This window comes from Chlamydotis macqueenii, chromosome 2 (genome assembly GCF_036417535.1).
Source record: "Chlamydotis macqueenii isolate bChlMac1 chromosome 2, bChlMac1.mat, whole genome shotgun sequence".
In the NCBI taxonomy this organism is placed as follows: Eukaryota; Metazoa; Chordata; class Aves; order Otidiformes; family Otididae; genus Chlamydotis; species Chlamydotis macqueenii.
The window spans coordinates 154,218,862-154,237,540 of record NC_141557.1 but is presented as its reverse complement, the minus strand read 5'-3'; the positions used below and the strand labels follow the sequence as shown (position 1 = coordinate 154,237,540).

Sequence of the window (18,679 nt, the reverse complement as noted above, 5' to 3'; positions counted from 1 at the left end):
CAGGCATGTACTTAAAATAGGACATGGTTATTGGAACTAAATTATTTTGCCATTTTTATTTTTAGGTTTGCTGGCATGGGTAATCTCATTAAGGTGCTAACCAGGGACATAGACCACAATGCAGCACATTTTTTCTTGGATTTTGAAAGTAAGTCTCTCGGCCCTTCACAGCTGGTGCATTTGAAATGGTAACATAGGGTTGCTTATACCTGCTGCAGTGAAGGCTAGGGGACTCAGTTGTGAATTTGCAATTTGAAAGAGTTGCATGGGTTTTTTTTCTGTTCCTTTTTATTTATTTTTTTTTTCCCCCTCCAGTAGTAGCCAAGCCACCATCATGCCACTATGTAAATTTTCTTTCCTTTTGCTTAGTCATTTTGGATCTCTGTGGTCAGTGATGTCCATCCATCTGCCTGCAAATCAAGTAATCATAAAATGAAAAATTCTGTCAGTATGCCATAGTAATCTGTGCTGAGCAGTTGTTCACTGTAATCCAGTCTTACGCAAGAGTGAGTACTAAATCGCTCCTGATCCTGGTTTGGTCATTCATGGTGCAATCAATGTGCATTTTTTACATCCAGAAGTCCAAAGTGGAATTGTCTGAACTTCACAGATGTATTAGGCACCTTGTGTAAAAGATCTGTGGCATACCTGCATTATCATTTCAGTGTGCAGAAAAGGATACATTTTTCTGTAATCACTTTCTAACAAAATTATAAGAGTTGACAAAATTAAAGCTCTTTCCTTCTGTTGTCTCATCAAGTGAAAATCTGTAGCATGGCTACCATGTCAGTGCTTGCAAATATGGTACTTGGCCCTTGTCGTGGTATTCCTGCTCAGGACACTGGTGCTAGGGTGTACTGGGAAAGAATTAGTCACTGACAAGGCCTTTGGTTGGAGTTCTGCCCCCTTCTCAAAGGGGTGGCAGTGAAGATGTTGGTGACATAGTCGGTTCTTACAGGAAAGCAGCACCGTACCTCTGGGATCACCAGCTGTACGTCCTCGAAGTGGGGCTCTCCCTTTACCCATCAGGGCGGCAGCCTGAAGGATGAGTTCATGCCTGATGGAACTCTCTGGTCTTCTTTCCCCAACCACTTCTTTCAACTATATTTGGGCTGTTCCTTCTTATAAAAAGAAAATTTTTCTTTTCTCTCATTCTTGTCTTGGCAGGTACCTTAACATGGGGAACCTTCTAAAAGTTTTGACATGCACAGACCTTGAGCAGGGGCCAAATTTTTTCCTTGATTTTGAAAGTGAGAAGATGATTTTATATATCTATTACTCTTTGCCTGCAGTAGACTGCGTTTGTCGTGTACTAAATGTATGTTTTCACTTTGCCATCCTTCTAACAGCTTTGCACGCCTGAGCTATGGATAATTGTTCAGCGAACTTTTGTAGAAATAAACAATCTGTTTTAAAATAACCTCACTTTCTAAAATGTGAACTCTTTATTTCAGGGAGGGCCCTCAGATTATACTTTACTGTTGGAATCTGATATGGTTCTTAATTTAAACCAAAATTCTGTCTGTTTATAATAAAAACTTTTAAAAGAATTTGAATAATTTGAAGACTCAAGAAATTGCAAGGAGATAGATGCACCTTAAAAGAAGGACTGAACGTGGAACATAATTCTCTTTTCTTCACTTCCATTGTGCCTCTGAATAATGCTGCATATACAATTGGCTCACAACAGCTATTCATAGCTCTCCACTATCACCATGCTAAAGGTGTGTATGTGAACCTTATTTGATTTGGCATTGAAATTTGACAGCTAACCTTATCCCCCCCTTAAAAGGGCGGCTCAGGGAGTATAGAGATGAAATTGCTTTTGAAAGAAGAGACGTATAGCTTGTCTGATCAATGCCAGGCAGTCTGGAAGGTTCACATATTGCTAGTATTTCTGCTTTGAGTTTTTATTGCATGACACAATATAGCCTAAGAATGGCAGGTAAGTGGTGTTGGCTGCTGCTGTGCATGTTTAATTACTTTCTTTTGGGATATGCTGTTGCTTTACCCAGCTGTACATCAGCAAGGATAAAATAAGAAAACTAATGTTCAAGTGCATTATGACCATGTAATATAATACAATGGAATAGCATAACAAAAAAAAAAATTAAGTGTTGTTATATGGATAATTTGAGATTCATTATATCTTCTTTTCTTCCCTCAAATTATTTTTCGTTTATTTGATGAAACAGTAGCAATGGGTTATATTAACATTCAGTTTCACATTAGAACTTAGAGAAATAGATTTTTTGCTTTAATGATGTTTGAAGTTAGAACTTCTCTAAACTCTTATCCTGTACTGTTGCTTTTGTCAGTTGTCTCTTCTTAGTATATTGTTCCTGGAATTTGGTAGCTATACAAATTATTCATAAAAGGAAGATAATAAAGGGTTGTGTTCAAAAATGAGAAAGCAAGACTTGTTTAAAACCACTTCCACATATCATCAGAATAAATATGACTTAGTGAAGCAGGGAGAAATGATATGGGAGTTTTTTTGAGTTGTAGAGCTCCAGCTTAATCTGCAAATACTATTTAATTGGACTAAATTAAATTCTAGTTAGCTGGATACAAGAAGCATAATTCTAAAATCAATTGCAGTAAAAATTGCTGCTATTTAAAAAGTATTTATTCTTTAGCTGTCAATTTTGTTTTAAATTGCATGTTTTGAGCATGAACAAGACTTGGCATGAGAGTAAGCAGGTTGCTGACATGAAATGTTTACATATGCAGTCAAATTAAGTGATTTATATTATGGCTGAATTGTTAGACTGTTCTTTATTCATTTTGGACCCTGTCCTGCGTTTGTTTCTGCTGCTGTGTTGTGTATCCGTGCTTCTTTCTACTCTGTTTCAGATAGCTTGCCTTGACAGGATCTTGGCTTTCACACAGTCAAGATCCTTCTTCAAGACTTGGCACTTAATCTTGTGATACTTAACGTTGTGTTTTTATGTGGAAGAGCAGCTAAGCTCTGTATTAAAACCAAATTTGCCTATATGCCTGCCCCAGTAATAGACAGTTTGAAGTCTCTTTTGCTCTTAAATCCATATATATCTTTGGGGTGAGCAGGCTAGTTAAACATTTTGTGCATAATACCATTAAGAGCTAAAAATCTAATGTCCATAAAGCTTTATAGGGATGCAAACTCCAAATTGAGAAAGGTTGTAGACTAGTTTAAGACTTTTCAAATATTTATCTTGGTGCTAGATTCCAGTGATTTGTGTGACAGTCTATCAGAATACATGCAAAAGTGTTCTGATAAGTGATATAACAGGCTCTTAACTTTTCCTTGCCTTAACACTGGTTAAGCTTATGTTGTCTTTGGTCGTTCACCTTACCTATTTGAAACAAGTAGTTGTCGTCAGTATTCTACTAAAGTCTCTGCAGTGCCACTTTAACATGAGCAGAGGAAAATGCACAGCTTTGTAAGGACGATATGGGTAACATAAACAGCCACCTACAACGTGGGAGAATTACAGCTCAACTTTTACGTTGGTGTCATTACTGTCACCGTGCAAAGCCTTTCCAAATTTACTGATTTGAATAGTAGCTAAAATACAGAGTATTTCTGTTTGCAGATGGTGATTTCAAGCTAGTGCTGAAAATACTCTGCATTACCTCCAGAGAACTTGGCTAGGTTTCAGAGGAGCCACAAAGATAACATTCTCCATAGGAATGATAGAGATGAATAAATTATTTCATCTCCAGCAGCCTGGGATTTTTCTCTCCCATGCTTATGAGTTTTGTCCCAGTCGGTTTCAGATGACTTGATGTGTTCTTCCCTGGGAAAAATCTCAGTTTAAATAGTGTTTGCTGTGCAGTATAAACTTTTCACCCCAGATTTCTCTCCCTACTAGTTCTGTAGGCTAGCCAAATATTTTTTAAAATAGTCACTAAATGTGTGTGTTCTCTGCATGCAATATGTTGCCATACTTCTGTAGTATTTAGTTCACATGACAGCGTTTGTATATTGTTTCGAGTCTGCTCTTTTGTCTTTAATATGTTATCGTGTGAGCTTTCTGGACTCTGAATGTATAATGCATCTGTTGCAGTAATGTTCTTATTAAATTTAAAATAAATTTAAATATGAGCTCCCCATTTACTTGAGGGACGTCGGTCTTTTCTTAGTATTGGATTAAAAAAAAGGCAAAGCCTTGTCATAAAGTTGTAGCAGGAGTTTACATCCTTGAAAGGGAAAAAGGGACATCCCTGAAACTGTGTGCCTCCTTCGTCATGCTGTTTGGATGCATGGCGTTGCTGGTTGCTTTCTCTTGAGTTGTCAGGACTGACTCCAGAAGCACAGCTCCCTTTCCTGCTCTGTACATTCCACATTGAAGAAAATGAGTTCCGCAATTAGTGATTCTCAAGTTAAAGTCCTGTAGCTTGAGTCCTCAGGTACGTACCAATGTGGGAATGCCACGTCCATCTGTTCAAGGTTACAGCAGTGCTTAGGAAGAGAAACCTTTCCCTCTTTCTCCATCTGTGATGGACTTCCAGAATACAGTGCCCTGACCAGTACCGAGAAGCAAATAAACCAATTGCTGTGAGCCATCCAGCACCAGGGCTCAAAGATTTTCTATATTGTGCCTTTTAAATCTATCCTAATACATCCTAAATATATTGTGAAGTGAGTATAAAATAATTTATTTACTTCTTAAATGTGAGCTCTTTTCTAGGTGCAGAAGAATTACAGATAGGAGAGGAACTTAGTTGGGACAAATCAGATTTACAGCTTTCTTTTATTGGAGAGAACTAAGTGCACCAAAATGAAATTTATACTAAAAGAAATAATCCAGTGCCTACTGGATTTTAAAATGTGTATTTATAAGTTGGTTGTAATAAAAACAAACAAACAAAAAAAACCCACCTTCTCAAATTAAGTATAAACCATTGGTTTAGGTTTCCTGGAACATCTTAGGGAAATGAAACACAGTAGTTGACAATTAGATTGAAGTGAAACACACTAACAGAGGGGTAGAAGGTGTTGACTTGTGTAGCCAGCTGTTCAGTGAAGACCGCTTCATTTATATCTGGAAGATGATTTTGATTTCTAAACTTGGAAGGTCATAGTACTACATCTGTTCTGCTTGCTGGTGGGTTCTGAAATTAGGAGTTGTTGTTCTCACGGGCCCTTCTGCTGTGCCCCTCCATGTTAAAAAAATGAACTCTTCTTACTAGAGAGGGTAAAGGAAAAATGACGTGAAAAATTAAATAGGCAGGAGAAGTGCTCAGCGTGAGACGATCCAAGTGGCAAGTCTTGATTGCATTATTTAACAACACAATCTGGAATGCTGCAGAGCTTCATGTTTCAGTCTGTATTTCACTATAGCGTTTCATGTTAGTGCATGAACTGCTGTCAGTCAGCTGGTGCTTACCTGTCTGTTCTTTTCCCTCATTTTTTTGTCTTCATGTCTTACAGCAGTCTTCAGCAGCTTTCAAAATTGTTGATGTGACCTTTGTGATGATCTGAAAAGCACTGGCCACTTTGACTCAATGCCTAATCAATGTGGTGCTCTTATATGTTTGGTTTTGGTTTTTTTTTTAAAAGGAGTGACCAGCTTTTTTTTTTTTACCCATGCTAATTCTTGATGATTCTCAAAATATCACAGTTAAACTGTTGCAAGGCCTATATGTAGGCGTATTTGCTAATAATGCCCACTCTCTATACATTAAACAGTAAAAAAAAAAAAGTATTATGCAAAAATTACAGTAAAATCCAGACAGGCAAAGCATGTGAAATTTACTTTCTCCTAACACAAACTTTGTTTTTAAATGTTTGGTTTTTTTCTAGTGTGTAACACTAGGGTACTGTGATTTTTTTTTCTTTTTTTTTTTTTTTCTTTTTAATGTAAGTATGTACCTAACTTCCATCACTGTTAGTGGGAGTTTTATGGCTCATGGAAAAAGCACTCTTAAAAATACATTTTCCAGACCCTTTAAGCTGCACAAAATCATGAGGATATATTTTCCATGGATAGCTTTTTTGTCCCTATAGAAAAGAATCTATGGTTAATATACTCACTTTTTGGCATTGGAAATCCTGGATTAAAATATTGTGTTATTTATTTCATGACATGTTTTGCCCATATAAACAGAGAAGATATTTTTTGTAAGAATTTCAGTAGCAGTTTTAGTAACTATTTTTTTTTTTAATTTCAATCTAAAAGGAGCTAACTTTATAGCTTCCATCAGAATTTTAGAAGAAAAATTGATCTCATATCAGGTAAACTAGGTCTGAGATATTTGTACCAGGTGGTTATTTTTAAAAGTCAGTCTTCTGTTGATTCTTCTCGAAACATACTTCTTACTGAATTATATTCCTTTAAACATGTATGTGCAGCTTTTTTGAATTGATGATCAAATATACTTTTGGAAAGTCTTCAGCTAATTATAGAAAACTGGGAGACAGCGTATGTCCTTAAAGAGGGAGGAGTTTAAAAAAAAAAGAGAGAGAAAAGTTTACACTAGATCTTTTTGTTCTGAACTCTGATTTTGCAATTAATGCACTAAAGAATATGTTTTGATAATTAAATATGTTTAGAAGTAAAAGATACAATTCCTTCCCCAGCCAGTAAAAGGGGAGGCAGGGAAGATGGAAAATAATCTGATGCAGTGTTTCTAGATATTCTAGATATCAATAGACACAAACACCTTCTGTAGAATCTGCAGTGAGTGTGTCTTTGGAGTGCTTAGCTAAGTCTCTTCCGTTGAGCTTGTACTGCACTCCAAGGTGAGGTTGATACGATAGTTGTAAAGATGACTTGTCAGGATTTCTTCTCCTAACCCAATTTTAAATAAGCTGGGAAGGATAGATTCCAGGTGGATTTTTGAATGCTAAATTAAGTTAAAAGACTTCTGAAATGAATACAGTTACTCTCTTAGAGTTCCCCACACATTGTAGTAGCTCTTCAGAGAATGAAAATTCTTGATGAGTTGCTGCATGAAGAATTTGTCCCATAGGTGATGGTGTGCCTATTGAATTCCATATTGTTGTTTAAAAAAAATATATATTTAATATGTTCTGCTGTTTAGATGCCCAACCTACAGAATCTGAAAAGGAAATTTATAATCAGGTGAATGTAGTGTTAAAGGATGCAGAAGGAATACTGGAAGACTTGCAGTCATATAGAGGAGCTGGCCATGAAATACGAGAGGTGAGCTAGAGCATTATGATTGTGCACAATCTGTGATTGTTCGTTGTCTGATCCTAACCAAATACTGCTGGGTTTTAACTTGGCTTGCAGGAGCTGTTTTGGCAGAGCATGTTGTCTATTAAAATTGCTGTCTTGAATTTCTGCTCTGGAATGTTCCTTTTTAACAGTGAACCAGATGTCGCTTGTTTCAGTAATATTAATGCATATATGTAATAGCAAATGATGCTTTTCAAACTTTTTATGGTATTGTTACTGATTTTGCTTCATATTCCCATGTAAGCTGCTCTTGAGTTAGTGGTGAATTTGGAAAGAGTGTGGTGTGACTACAATGCAATATTGAGTACTGTTGACATCTTTTTGTACGTTAATTGGAGAAGTCTGATGTGTGGTAATCCTAACACAAAAGACATCTCACTTTCAATCCCTTTTAATTGGCTTTTATTTACTAAAGTAGATGTTTGGAAGAGAACTAAAGTTTCTTTACAGCATGTCACTCCATTTTTCCTTTACCTTTAAGAAAGGGTTGAATAAATACTTTCAACTCTCTTCCCTTCTTCCTCAGATGCAGCAATGGGGGCTGTTTTGCTGCTAAAGTGGAGTTACTCACTGAAACATACTGCAAGAAATACTGGTAGATAGGAGGAGTCTTTCCTTACTCCAGATGAATTTGAGATACTCATAGCTATTCAGCTTTAATTAAAGTACTATGAGTTTTTCTCTCTTGAGTTCATTAGGTGATTTGAGACGGGTAACTGTCACACAAAACCCTTAGGAGGGGAAATAGTTTATTTGTTCAAGGAAGGAGCGTGTTCAGGGAGAGGCTGTAGGATTGGGTAGGAACATGTCTCAGAAAAAAGCCTGCAGCTTCCATGGAGAAAGAAGTCTTCTGAAAGGAGGTAGACATCACAGGAAGGAAACTTTCTAGGGACCAGAGAGGAGTGTGCTGCAACTCATAGCCCAGGATTGACTGAAACAGATTTTGGAATCAAGGATTTGACGGTGAAGATGCAGCAAGACAGTTACGAACACTCTTATTTCTGTTTTCTTGGTAATTTTCAGTTGCTACGTAGTCTAGTTTCTGTCATAAAAACCTGGAGAGATTGAATTTAAGGCTTTGTCTGGGAAGCTTACTATAAAGACAAGGTATACACCAGTTTATGCTTAAATGTTCCTACTGTAATACTTAGCCTGAATTTCACAGCACATTTATTTTTGTTGTTGTTGTTCTTCCCAAACAGATTCAGAAATTGGTGACAGATACCAATATTAGGATGAGGCTTTGATCACTAAACTTTTTTGTTTGGAAGTACCCCAGTAAAGTTGTTGATTTTAATTAACTAGATCTGTTTAGGTACATTTTCTTATTTGAGAAGCTTTATTTTTAACAAATTCTTTATACTCTCCAAGTTATTTATCTGTTCAGGATACTTACTTTCAACGTATTTAGAGCTTTTTGGAACAGATGTGGGTTAGTACAGGCTTGTCTCTCAACTGGAAACTTCTTAGTAGGTAGAATCTTTAATTACTCACTCTTCAAACAATTGCCCTACATAGATACTATTTTTAGTAGTATATCAGTTATTGTTAATCTAAACATACTTTTTTCTTTTTCTACTTTAAGGCAATACAGCATCCCAATGATGACAAGCTGCAAGAGAAGGCATGGGGTGCAGTTGTTCCACTAGTAGGCAAACTAAAGAAATTCTATGAATTTTCTCAAAGACTAGGTAAGTGGAATGGTACTAACTTGGGGGGTTTTCTCTTTGTTAATTAGTGTATTTGTTACATTCAGGTGTGATTGCATCTAGGTCAACCCCTTACTAGTAGACAAAAGCTCACATTGGATAGATTCCTTCCATACACTGGACTGGATCTTATTTATATGATACCAAGAGTCCTTAAAAGTGACTATTATTCACCCGCAAACATCAGAAGTAATTTGGTCTGTGGAAATGCCTGATCTTGGTTCATGCAGGCGCAGTAGTTAAGATGACGCTTCATGCCTCTCAGAAAAAACAGCTTGACTGATGTTGTGTCTAAGCTGATAAAACCTATCAGACTTGCTTTGTTTTTTCACAAACTATCTGCTGTTACCTGACTTTTAGACAGAATTATTAGCACAGCTCCTGAAAAAATGAGCTCAAAAAATGGAAGCTTTTTACAGACAAATTCTGCTTTGTTAAAGAGTTGAGGTATTTTTCTCAAGAAGATGAGCAGGAAGTTAGATTATAGGTTTATATTAAAAACAAAGCATTACTATTTCTGGTAGGTGTGTAGTTCTTGAATTCTGTGTTATCTTGTAAGGCTACAGTGCGCTAACACAGGTTACTGAAATACATTTTTCACAAAAGTTGCAGACAAAGCTTCAATAAAACTTTCCAATAAGATTTTTCATGGCTGTCAGTGCTAATTAGACTCAATCTTTACAACAGTTTGTAAGTAATTGTGATGTGTCACATAGAAGCAATTCATCAATTCATCGAGCCCCTTTATTATTAATTACCATGTATTTTGGCAGATGTATATTTTAAGTCTAGCATGCAGAATATCAGTCAGTAGAGATACAAGGAGCGGGTGCAGTTGTTTATTGCAAAATGCTCTCCTGTCATTTAAGAGGCCGGATTGCGAGGTCTGTTGGGAGCCCTGACAAGCACTCCGTATTCACCAACGCAGCACCTGGAGCGAGAGCAGGCTCTTGCTAAACAGTTTGCAGAAATTCTTCACTTTACACTCCGATTTGATGAACTCAAGGTAAGAACTTCTTGTAATTCTGTAAGCACAAAGGCTAGCAAAAAAGAAAACAAGTCTGTTTACTGAAGCAGTCTGGCTTGTGTTCTGCTCTAGAACAGAGTATGCAGTAGATACTCAAATATCTACTATGCTTGGCTTGTTCGCATGACCTAAAGTTAGATTAAACTGGAAAGCAGATGAAATATCATATTAGCTTTAGGCGTTTGTTGTATTTCAATTCATATTAATCATGTTTCTTCATCCAAATTTGGCATATATTTTGGAATAATGCTGCTGCTTTTAGTATGTGCACACCCATAGCCCAGCTATTTTCCTGCTAATTTGGAAAGAACTAAGCTGAAATGATATTAATTTGCTGGCCTGATCCTTGGAGTAAAACTGGTCTACTCCCCCCCCACCCCCCACTAACTTCAAACTCCTATTTAGGAGACTGCTCCTTTTCTTGTTCTTGGTAGATATTTTTCTGAAAAGTCAGAGAACTTAACCAGAAAACTTTGTTCTACATATTACTTCCCAACATGTCACAGGCCTTTTGACTTCAGAAGGCTGGATATTTTCTTGTTCTCAGTATTACATTTTATGAAAACTTAGCCTTATCGTTTTTAGGTTGTCACAACTCTTTTGCTTCCTTGTCTCTCTAGATGACAAATCCTGCTATACAGAATGACTTCAGTTACTACAGAAGAACTCTGAGTCGTATGAGGATTAACAATGTCCCAGTAGGTAACCCTTGGATAAGATGAAATGTAATCTTATACTACCACCTATTTTTTTCCACGTGCAGAACAACTACATTCTTTTTTTCCTTCTGTTCTATAGGCAGAGGGAGAAAATGAAGTAAATAATGAGTTGGCAAACAGAATGTCTTTATTTTATGCTGAAGCAACACCAATGTTGAAAACCTTAAGTGATGCTACAACAAAGTTTGTGTCAGAGGTAAGCATATAAATGTGTGGCTTGGATAGTGTACTTCAGAGCACTGCAGGGCCAGGCATCATTTTGGAACGCAAAACTCTTCTTCCAGGCTTAATCTGGCATCTAGAAGTGAAACTAGTGTTTTAGGCCTCGAGAAACATGAAGTATCTTTGTCAGATGCTGTAGAGGTTAGAGTAAGTGCAGCTAGCCACCTTGTGGATGTATTGCAAAAAGTTAATGGACAGCATTGCAACATTGGTAGCCGTAGCTTTCCTCAAGGAGGGAGATGTGAGAGGTACATGTATTGCCTGCATTTTGGTGGTGATTTAGAGCAGAAACTTGAGAAAATTGAAAGGGAAACAGCTTGATTCTCTGTGCTTGAAATAGGGAATGGAATTGACAAGACACTTCTGTTTCGCTGTATAAAGTCAAGTATACTTAAACTATTGTGGAATAGGGGAGGAACCTGAACTGGAAAAGTATTCCAACATTCTGACACATCCCTATTTATCCTTAACAACCTAAATAAATACCAGTGGTAAAATCCAGTCACTAGAAGTATTGTGCTTGTGATTTTTGTCTTATATGCAAAGAATGCGCATTATTTCTTAATAAAAAATAATTGTACATTACATGGTTAATACAAAGATATGTTTGTTGTTTAAGATATTTTCCAAAGTTGTTCTTTACACTTGAAATGCCTTGAGAAAAGTGGACTCTTATTTTACATTTCTTTGAGATGTTTGTCTGCAATAATTTTAAGTCTTACTGTTGCAGCAGATGCATGTATTTGGCTATAGAAATGTCTGTCTTTAAAGAGCAGATTAGATGATTCCTTTAAAAATCCCCAAAAGTCAATAGTTTCAGTGCTGTGTTTAGCTACAAACAAGCAAGCAAAACCTATATGGTAGACTTTGCTCTGTAAGTCACTAATCTTTATTGTAACATTTTTAAAAATCGGTGTGAGGCTACCTGACTTAACTGCAGTTTTGTTGATGTTTGTAATTCCTCCATGTTGCCATGCCAGCAGATCACTGAATTGATTTAGGTTTTGTAGTATAATATTTCACAATTATTAAAGTGTAAACTGTTTATCTTCTTCTGCAGAATAAAAATTTACCGATAGAGAATACTACAGATTGCTTAAGCACCATGGCTAGTGTGTGCAGGGTCATGCTGGAAACCCCGTGAGTATAAACAGAGCTTGTATTGCGTGTGAGTCATCTCTGTATTTAAGACATGATTTGTGATTGATCAGGTGAAAGGAATATGATTGGGGTAATTAGCAGCTATGATGTGGGTTTTTTTTTTTACCAGCTTAGTTGTTTACCTTGACATGAAACTAACTTGTCTCATTTTGCTAGCCATGCAAATCATATGGTCTACTTTTCTGAAGATATTAATATTTTAAAATAGAATGGCTATAAAAGCTAGACAACCTCTTGGCACTCTTTATAAGTGGTGTTCTCATGTATAATTCAGGAAAATAGACTATTTGAGCATGATTCCCTAAGGCCTTCTGAAAGAGGGGTTATGGCCAGTGTGTTGGATGGTACCACCTTGCGAGTTGGCTTGGCTGATGGCTGTAACAAAATTACAGTGCCCCTGTCTGGGGAATTACGAGACGACTTTTAGACATGAAGGCACATGAAGGCAGTCTATTGTCTACTGTAAATTTGAGAGGCACTGGGAGTATGAACAAAAAGTCAAACTAAACTTCCATTTTTTTATGTTTCTTCTGGATTCTAAATAATTTCCCATTTCTAAAATCACTCAGGCATGAGGCATGTCTTATTTAAATAAGTTTCTGTCCAAATACCACATTACCTTTGATTGGGAGCACACTAAGTGCTCCAAACATTTGTATTCTTACCCTTCTTAAGAATCATCTGTTCCATTCAAGGAAGTAGTTAAGCATTGTTCATTAAGCTTGCTTTCCCCCCCACTTTTTTTTTCTCTGAGTCAGAAGTTTGGGTTATGTGTATGTTAGAGGATGATGGGGAACAGGGAAGGAAGCATTGAAAGCAAAGTTAGTATGCTTCATTTTAATCTTCTTTTTTCTTCTAGTAAAAAAAAAAAAAAAACCAAAACCCTGAAATGATGTATCAGCAGGGCACTATTTTAGGTTTGAGGATCTTTGTTAATCTCCGGGTAACTTTTTCTGAGCAATAGTCCGCCTTGTAGGCAGATTATTGAAAGGAAAAATAAAAAATCTCAAAAGTTTGTGGGGTTGGTGGATTTTGAGATTTTGGCTTTGTTTTTTTTTCTCTGAGGATTTATAGTAGGATTTTTTCTCTTTAATCTTATTTTGTACTTGTCTTGTGTTTGATAGATAATAATCTTTGTTTTTAACTTACAGTGAATACAGAAGCAGATTTACAAATGAGGAAACAGTATCATTCTGTCTGAGGGTAATGGTGGGTGTTATCATACTCTATGACCACGTGCACCCAGTGGGCGCTTTTGCCAAAACTTCAAAAATTGATGTAAGTTTACTGTTACTAAATAATCTTTTGAGTGTTTAAATTATGTGGAGGCTCCTTTTCTGTCCTCCAGGTTCTAGTAGCAGATATAAGCTTTGGATTGATGCTAAATGGATAGTGGTAGCTGTTAGCAAACTGTTTACATAAGTAGTGAGAAACACAAACTGTGCCTTCAGGGACATAAATGGTCATTGTTAGGTCATGAAACATCTGTTTTGATGGAATTCACGTAGTGTCTTGAAATACTTGTAAGCAGCGGTTGTATTGAAAGATCCAAATCAGAATGACTGGAAATAACAACATCATCTAGCTTGTTCCTCACTATCTGATAAAAAGCTAGCAATCATCCACAAATCTTCCGGTCTTAACTTTCTGATGTTGTTTGATAGTAGGTCCATGGAATACACATGCTGTTACTGTGTGCTGCTTCGTGGTTGTTTCAAATGGACTGTTATCCCATTGTATTAGCTATAGAGTTCTGTCATTATTTCACTGACTGAATGTAATAATTCTTAATGGGTTTATGATAAAAAAAATTGTTTACAGTTTCTTTTTTAAGGTTGATAAAGCAGAGCTTGACAACAAAGTTGTGTTGTCTAAAGATTATTAAGTATCTAAATCATTCGGTCCTAGGAAAATATAATACTGAAAGCTTAATTCTTTTCTAATATCAATAAAAAGTCTTTACACTGCTGCAGTTTTTAAATACATATTTTTTTCTCTGACAAACAATATAAAACACTTCTATATACTTAGAAGGTACTAGCATGAAAAAAAACTGTGGTGTGGCTTTTTTTTGTTTGTTTGGTTTTTTTTTAACTCCTAGATGAAAGGATGCATCAAAGTTCTTAAAGACCAGCCTCCTAACAGTGTAGAAGGCCTTCTAAATGCTCTCAGGTACTCTTATTCTTTTATTTGAAATATTTTTATGTGAATTTTCATAAATTGTTCAAGGTATTTCCTTCGGCAGTGGAAGTATTCAGTCAATGTTACAGGTAAAAGGTGAATGTCGTTATTGCAGGCTTCTTCTCCGATGTGTCTTGACAGGGATGCATGAGGAAGCGACAGTGTTTTAAAAGTTAGGTCGTAAACTTGCATTTGTTAATTTTAAAGTAACTTTTTGCATTGGCCGTATCCTCAGCTGTGTGTGGTTTGACTATGACTTAATGATTTTCGTAGAATCATTGCAGTTGGAAAAGACCTCTAAGATCATCAAGTCCAACCATCAATGCAACACCACCATGCCTACTAAACCATGTCCCAAAGTGCCATGTCTATGTGTTTTTTGAACACCTCCAGAGATGGTAATTTAGCTGCTTCCCCAGGGAGCCTGTTCCAGTGCTTCACCACTCTTTCAGTAAAGAAATTTTTCCTAAGATCCAACCTAAACCTCTCTTGCCGCAACTTGAGGCCATTTCCTCTTGTCCTATCACTAGTTACTTGGGAGAAGAGACCAACACTTGCCTCCCTGCAACCTCCTTTCAGGTGGCTGTAGAAGAGCAATGAGGTCTCCCCTCAGCCTCCTCTTCTCTAGACTAAACAATCCCAGTTCAGTTGGCCGCTCCTCATAAGACCTTGTGCTCCAGACCCCTCACCAGCTTTGCCCTTCTCTGGACACACTCCAGCACCTCAACGTCCTTCTTGCAGTGAGGGGCCCAAAACTGAACACTGTATTTGAGCTGTGGCCTCGCCAGTGCCGAGTACGGGGGAACAATGACTTCCCTGCTCCTGCTGGCCACACTGTTCCTGATACAAGCCAGGCTGCTGTTGGCCTTCTTGGCCACCTGGACACACTGCTGGCTCATGTTCAGCCGGATGTCTACCAGCACCTCCAGGTCCCTTTCCACCAGGCAGCTTTCCAGCCACTCTTCCCCAAGCCTGTAGCGTTACATGGAGTTGTTGTGACTCAAGTGCAGGATCTGGCGGTTGGCCTTGTTGAACCTGATATAGTTCACCTTGGCCCATTCATTGATCCAGCCTGTCCAGGTGCTTCTGCAGAGCCTTCCTACCCTTGAGCAGATTGACACTCCCTCCCAGTTTGGTGTCATCTGCAAACTTACTGAGGGAGCACTCAATCCCCTCACCCAGATCATTGACAAAGATATTAAACATAACTGGCCCCCTCTGCGTTTGTGTCCTTACTTGAAAAGGTGTATTATTACTGTGGTAACAGTTAACTGTGGCTGGGTGTTGTATATATGCACTCACTTTGTCTTGCCTGGAAGTGTGCAGTTGTACTTTGTTTTTCTTATCTGTAGTGAAACTGCTTTAATGTTATTTGCGCTCTTTTTTTTATCTTTAGATGTGGTAAGAAGTGAAATAATATGGTGTTATAAGTGGTTTCCCTTGTAAACTTTTTTCAGATTATTAGCTAAAGAAAAAAAAAATAAATCTGAGCTTAATTTGAGACTTCATGTGAGTATTTCCATGCCTAAATCATTTTTATTCATCTCTGAACCTCCTGTACATGATCAGTCTTTTGAGATGATGATCAGTAAAAACACGAGCTTCCAGAGGGGAAAATACTGTATTAGCATTTATTTTCTGATTAGTTTATTGTGATTGCATCTGCAAATGAACACCTATCTTTACTGATACCCCATTTTCCCCTGTTGTGGTTGACCCTGTTAGTAAAGTAGGTGGAAAGTGCGGTTCAAGTTCTCACTCCGTTGTGCGTTATTTTGTGGTTTGTAGCGTAAATTCAGTCTGTGCTGTCGTGCTGCCCTTTCACCACACCAACCCATTTCATGCATACTTACTTCAACAGTCTTGGTTTCATACATTTAATTACTCAAATGAGTAGGATATTTAAATCTTTTTTTTTTAAATCATATTTGAAATTGTTAGGAAGAGATACAGAGGTGAGCTGCTATGTGCGGATGTGGTGAAAGCAGATTTACTATGATATCTTGAGAAATTAAGTCCAAATTTCAGTCTTTGATTCTGGAGGTGTGTTAGAAGTTCTGTTTTCTCAAGAGATAGGTAATGTGTCTTTAAAAGCAAGCGGAAGGTGGTATGGATTTTAGAGGGAGATCAGCTGTTTATAATTTGAAATTCATGTAAGTATTGTAATCATATTCAGCCTTTTTCACACGGGCAGAATACCAAGTGCAATTAACTTTTCAGGATTTTAGAAAACATTATGCCTCTCGTTTGTGGAAAAGAATAAATTACCAAAAAGTGGTGAAATAGATATTGATATTAATTTTCAAATCAAAAAGTCATTGTATATTCAAATGAACAATTAAAATATCACTGCAGTTGTGGATAACAATGAAATTGCTAGTTTAACATGTTAAATTTAGATTGCAGAATAGATTTTTACTTGCTTTTAGATAACATTTAGAAAAGGAGAATCAGGGAAATTAATCCTAGGAAGAAGCCTGCATTGAGGATATACAGTACTTTCTTTTAAAATAAGAGATGACTAAGTTTTTTATAGTGATTTAAAAATATGCTGATGTCCTACAGAATTTTTTAGGAGAAAGCAGCTGGAATAAAGACATGTATATACTCCTAGTTTTAGCAGCAGTTACTTCACTAAATAGGAAATTAGACTGAAAAGTGATTAAATCCCTTCCACTGAGGAATCTTAGAAAGATTTGGTCTCTGGAAGCTTTAAAGAGAAGTGTCTGAAGCTGTGTTTTGTTTGAAGATGTTTCCTATGGACAGAGAGCTCAGTCTTACTGATAATTACCTATCACAAGCAGTAACGTGAGTTTGCTGTGAAGTGGCCCACGAGTGCAGAAGCCAACATCTAGCTGTGGCTTATTTTTAACTCCCTTTGGTGCAAAGGTGTTGGCTTACCGTTCTGCTTGATAATAGCATTTTCTGATCAGAATGTCTGACTTGTGTGCTTGGTAACCGTAGAGTGGATGGTGATCAGTGGCTGAGGGTTTTACTCCGGTACAATCAGGTAGAGCCATAAAAAAAGGAATTTTATATGTGTTAAGCCAAAGTAAAATAGCATCTATGCTCTTCTCAACTTAATTTTTATTTCTATGTTTAGGTACACAACAAAGCATTTGAATGATGAGACTACCTCCAAGCAAATTAAATCCATGTTGCAATAACAATTACCTGGAATTCGCACCTGCTGTAGACAGACAGTATTCTGCAATGACTGAGATGCACAGATTTTTTTTTAAGTGATTGCAACTACTATCTTGTTCACTCTTGCTTTTTATTTTCTCTCTTCCTGTTTACCCTTTTTTTTTTAATCACTTTCTTGTTCTTAAGTAAGCTCAGACTTCTTTTCTGTGCCAAATCAATGAAAATTATCAGTTCTGGAAAGTATTTCTACTTTTCAGAATAGCCATCTTAAGTGGCAGCTAATTATGCGTTGCATTTGGATTTCTCTGTACTGGGGAAAGATTTGTGACTTGAACTAAATATTTTTAAACTTGTGGTTTTTTCTTTTTTTGAAAAACTAATATTTAATATTGCTTCTTCTGCATGGCAAGACTGCCTACTTCTGCTATTTAAAAATCCCTTGATGACTTCATTTTCTATTGCAGCTTATTTTCATGTGCAACCATGAGGAAACTAAAAGCAGATTTGTTTAAATTAACTGTGTTTGTACAAAATGGTACCCAACACAAAGGTTTTTTTAAATGAGTAAAAACTGTTTTGTTTAAAAGTTACGTTTGCATTTTGACTCATTTTTGTAAGGATGTATGTTGTATGTTTAACCTTTAATAACTAACGTTAAACTGTGGTGTGTGCGTAGCAAAATTACGTATGCATGTTCATGTCAAATGATTGGCTGTGGATAAGATAATAAAATCAGCTTTCATTTTTCTAAGTGTGGTTTGATTTACCAGTATTTTGAGTGAGATGTCTTCGTGCTCTTTGGATTTTTACAAAAAAATAAATTTATAAATTTTATATAGTGAAAACTCTGCTGTTTCATTACCAGTAACCACTAGTCTAATCCACTGATTTAAGCCTGACGTGTTTCAGAATTCTTGCTCTCCACTCTGTGCTGCTTCCCTGTCCCCAGAAATATTACTGTACAGAGTTGAGGGGGGAGAACTTTCGGCAGTCGATACAGATCCTGGTGAATGTTGCTGAAGAACCTGCATCTTGGCTACCCATGTTGATGTCTCAATACACTCATCAAAAGTGAGGCTGCCAGTTCGGTTCTTTTCGTACCAATGCTGGTGAGATTAACTTCCCTCACTCTGCGCTGGTGTATACTCTTGTGGATCTGGATATTTTGAACTGTATGTAAAATCTGAATAATCTCAGCATACTAAAGAATGTTTCCGTTTTAGTTAGATTGCAACAAGTGTTAGGCTTTAAGTTAGTGAGGAAAATAAAGTTGTTTTTTTTTTTGGGGGGGGGGAGGGGGAGATTTGAAGGGAAAAACAAGAA

General features: G+C 36.9%; 1 protein-coding gene across 4 annotated transcripts in view; it reads left to right on the top strand.

The window, feature by feature from the left end:
• CYRIB (CYFIP related Rac1 interactor B) overlaps nucleotides 1-18,190 on the top strand; it is a 99,945-nt gene extending 81,755 nt beyond the window's left edge. For 2 of the 4 annotated variants that reach the window (XM_086741271.1, XM_086741270.1), the window contains exons 4-13: nucleotides 1,168-1,250; nucleotides 7,033-7,154; nucleotides 8,776-8,881; nucleotides 9,769-9,905; nucleotides 10,547-10,624; nucleotides 10,725-10,841; nucleotides 11,928-12,007; nucleotides 13,180-13,306; nucleotides 14,130-14,200; nucleotides 17,313-18,190. In XM_086741271.1, coding sequence (XP_086597397.1) covers nucleotides 1,178-1,250; nucleotides 7,033-7,154; nucleotides 8,776-8,881; nucleotides 9,769-9,905; nucleotides 10,547-10,624; nucleotides 10,725-10,841; nucleotides 11,928-12,007; nucleotides 13,180-13,306; nucleotides 14,130-14,200; nucleotides 17,313-17,376 — 975 coding nt within the window. In that variant the 5' untranslated portion in view covers nucleotides 1,168-1,177 and the 3' untranslated portion in view covers nucleotides 17,377-18,190. Of the gene's footprint in view, nucleotides 1-65; nucleotides 149-1,167; nucleotides 1,251-7,032; nucleotides 7,155-8,775; nucleotides 8,882-9,768; nucleotides 9,906-10,546; nucleotides 10,625-10,724; nucleotides 10,842-11,927; nucleotides 12,008-13,179; nucleotides 13,307-14,129; nucleotides 14,201-17,312 lie in introns of all 4 variants that reach the window. The other 2 variants (XM_086741272.1, XM_086741273.1) reach the window with 2 other exon arrangements.
• Nucleotides 18,191-18,679: the final 489 nt, after the last annotated feature.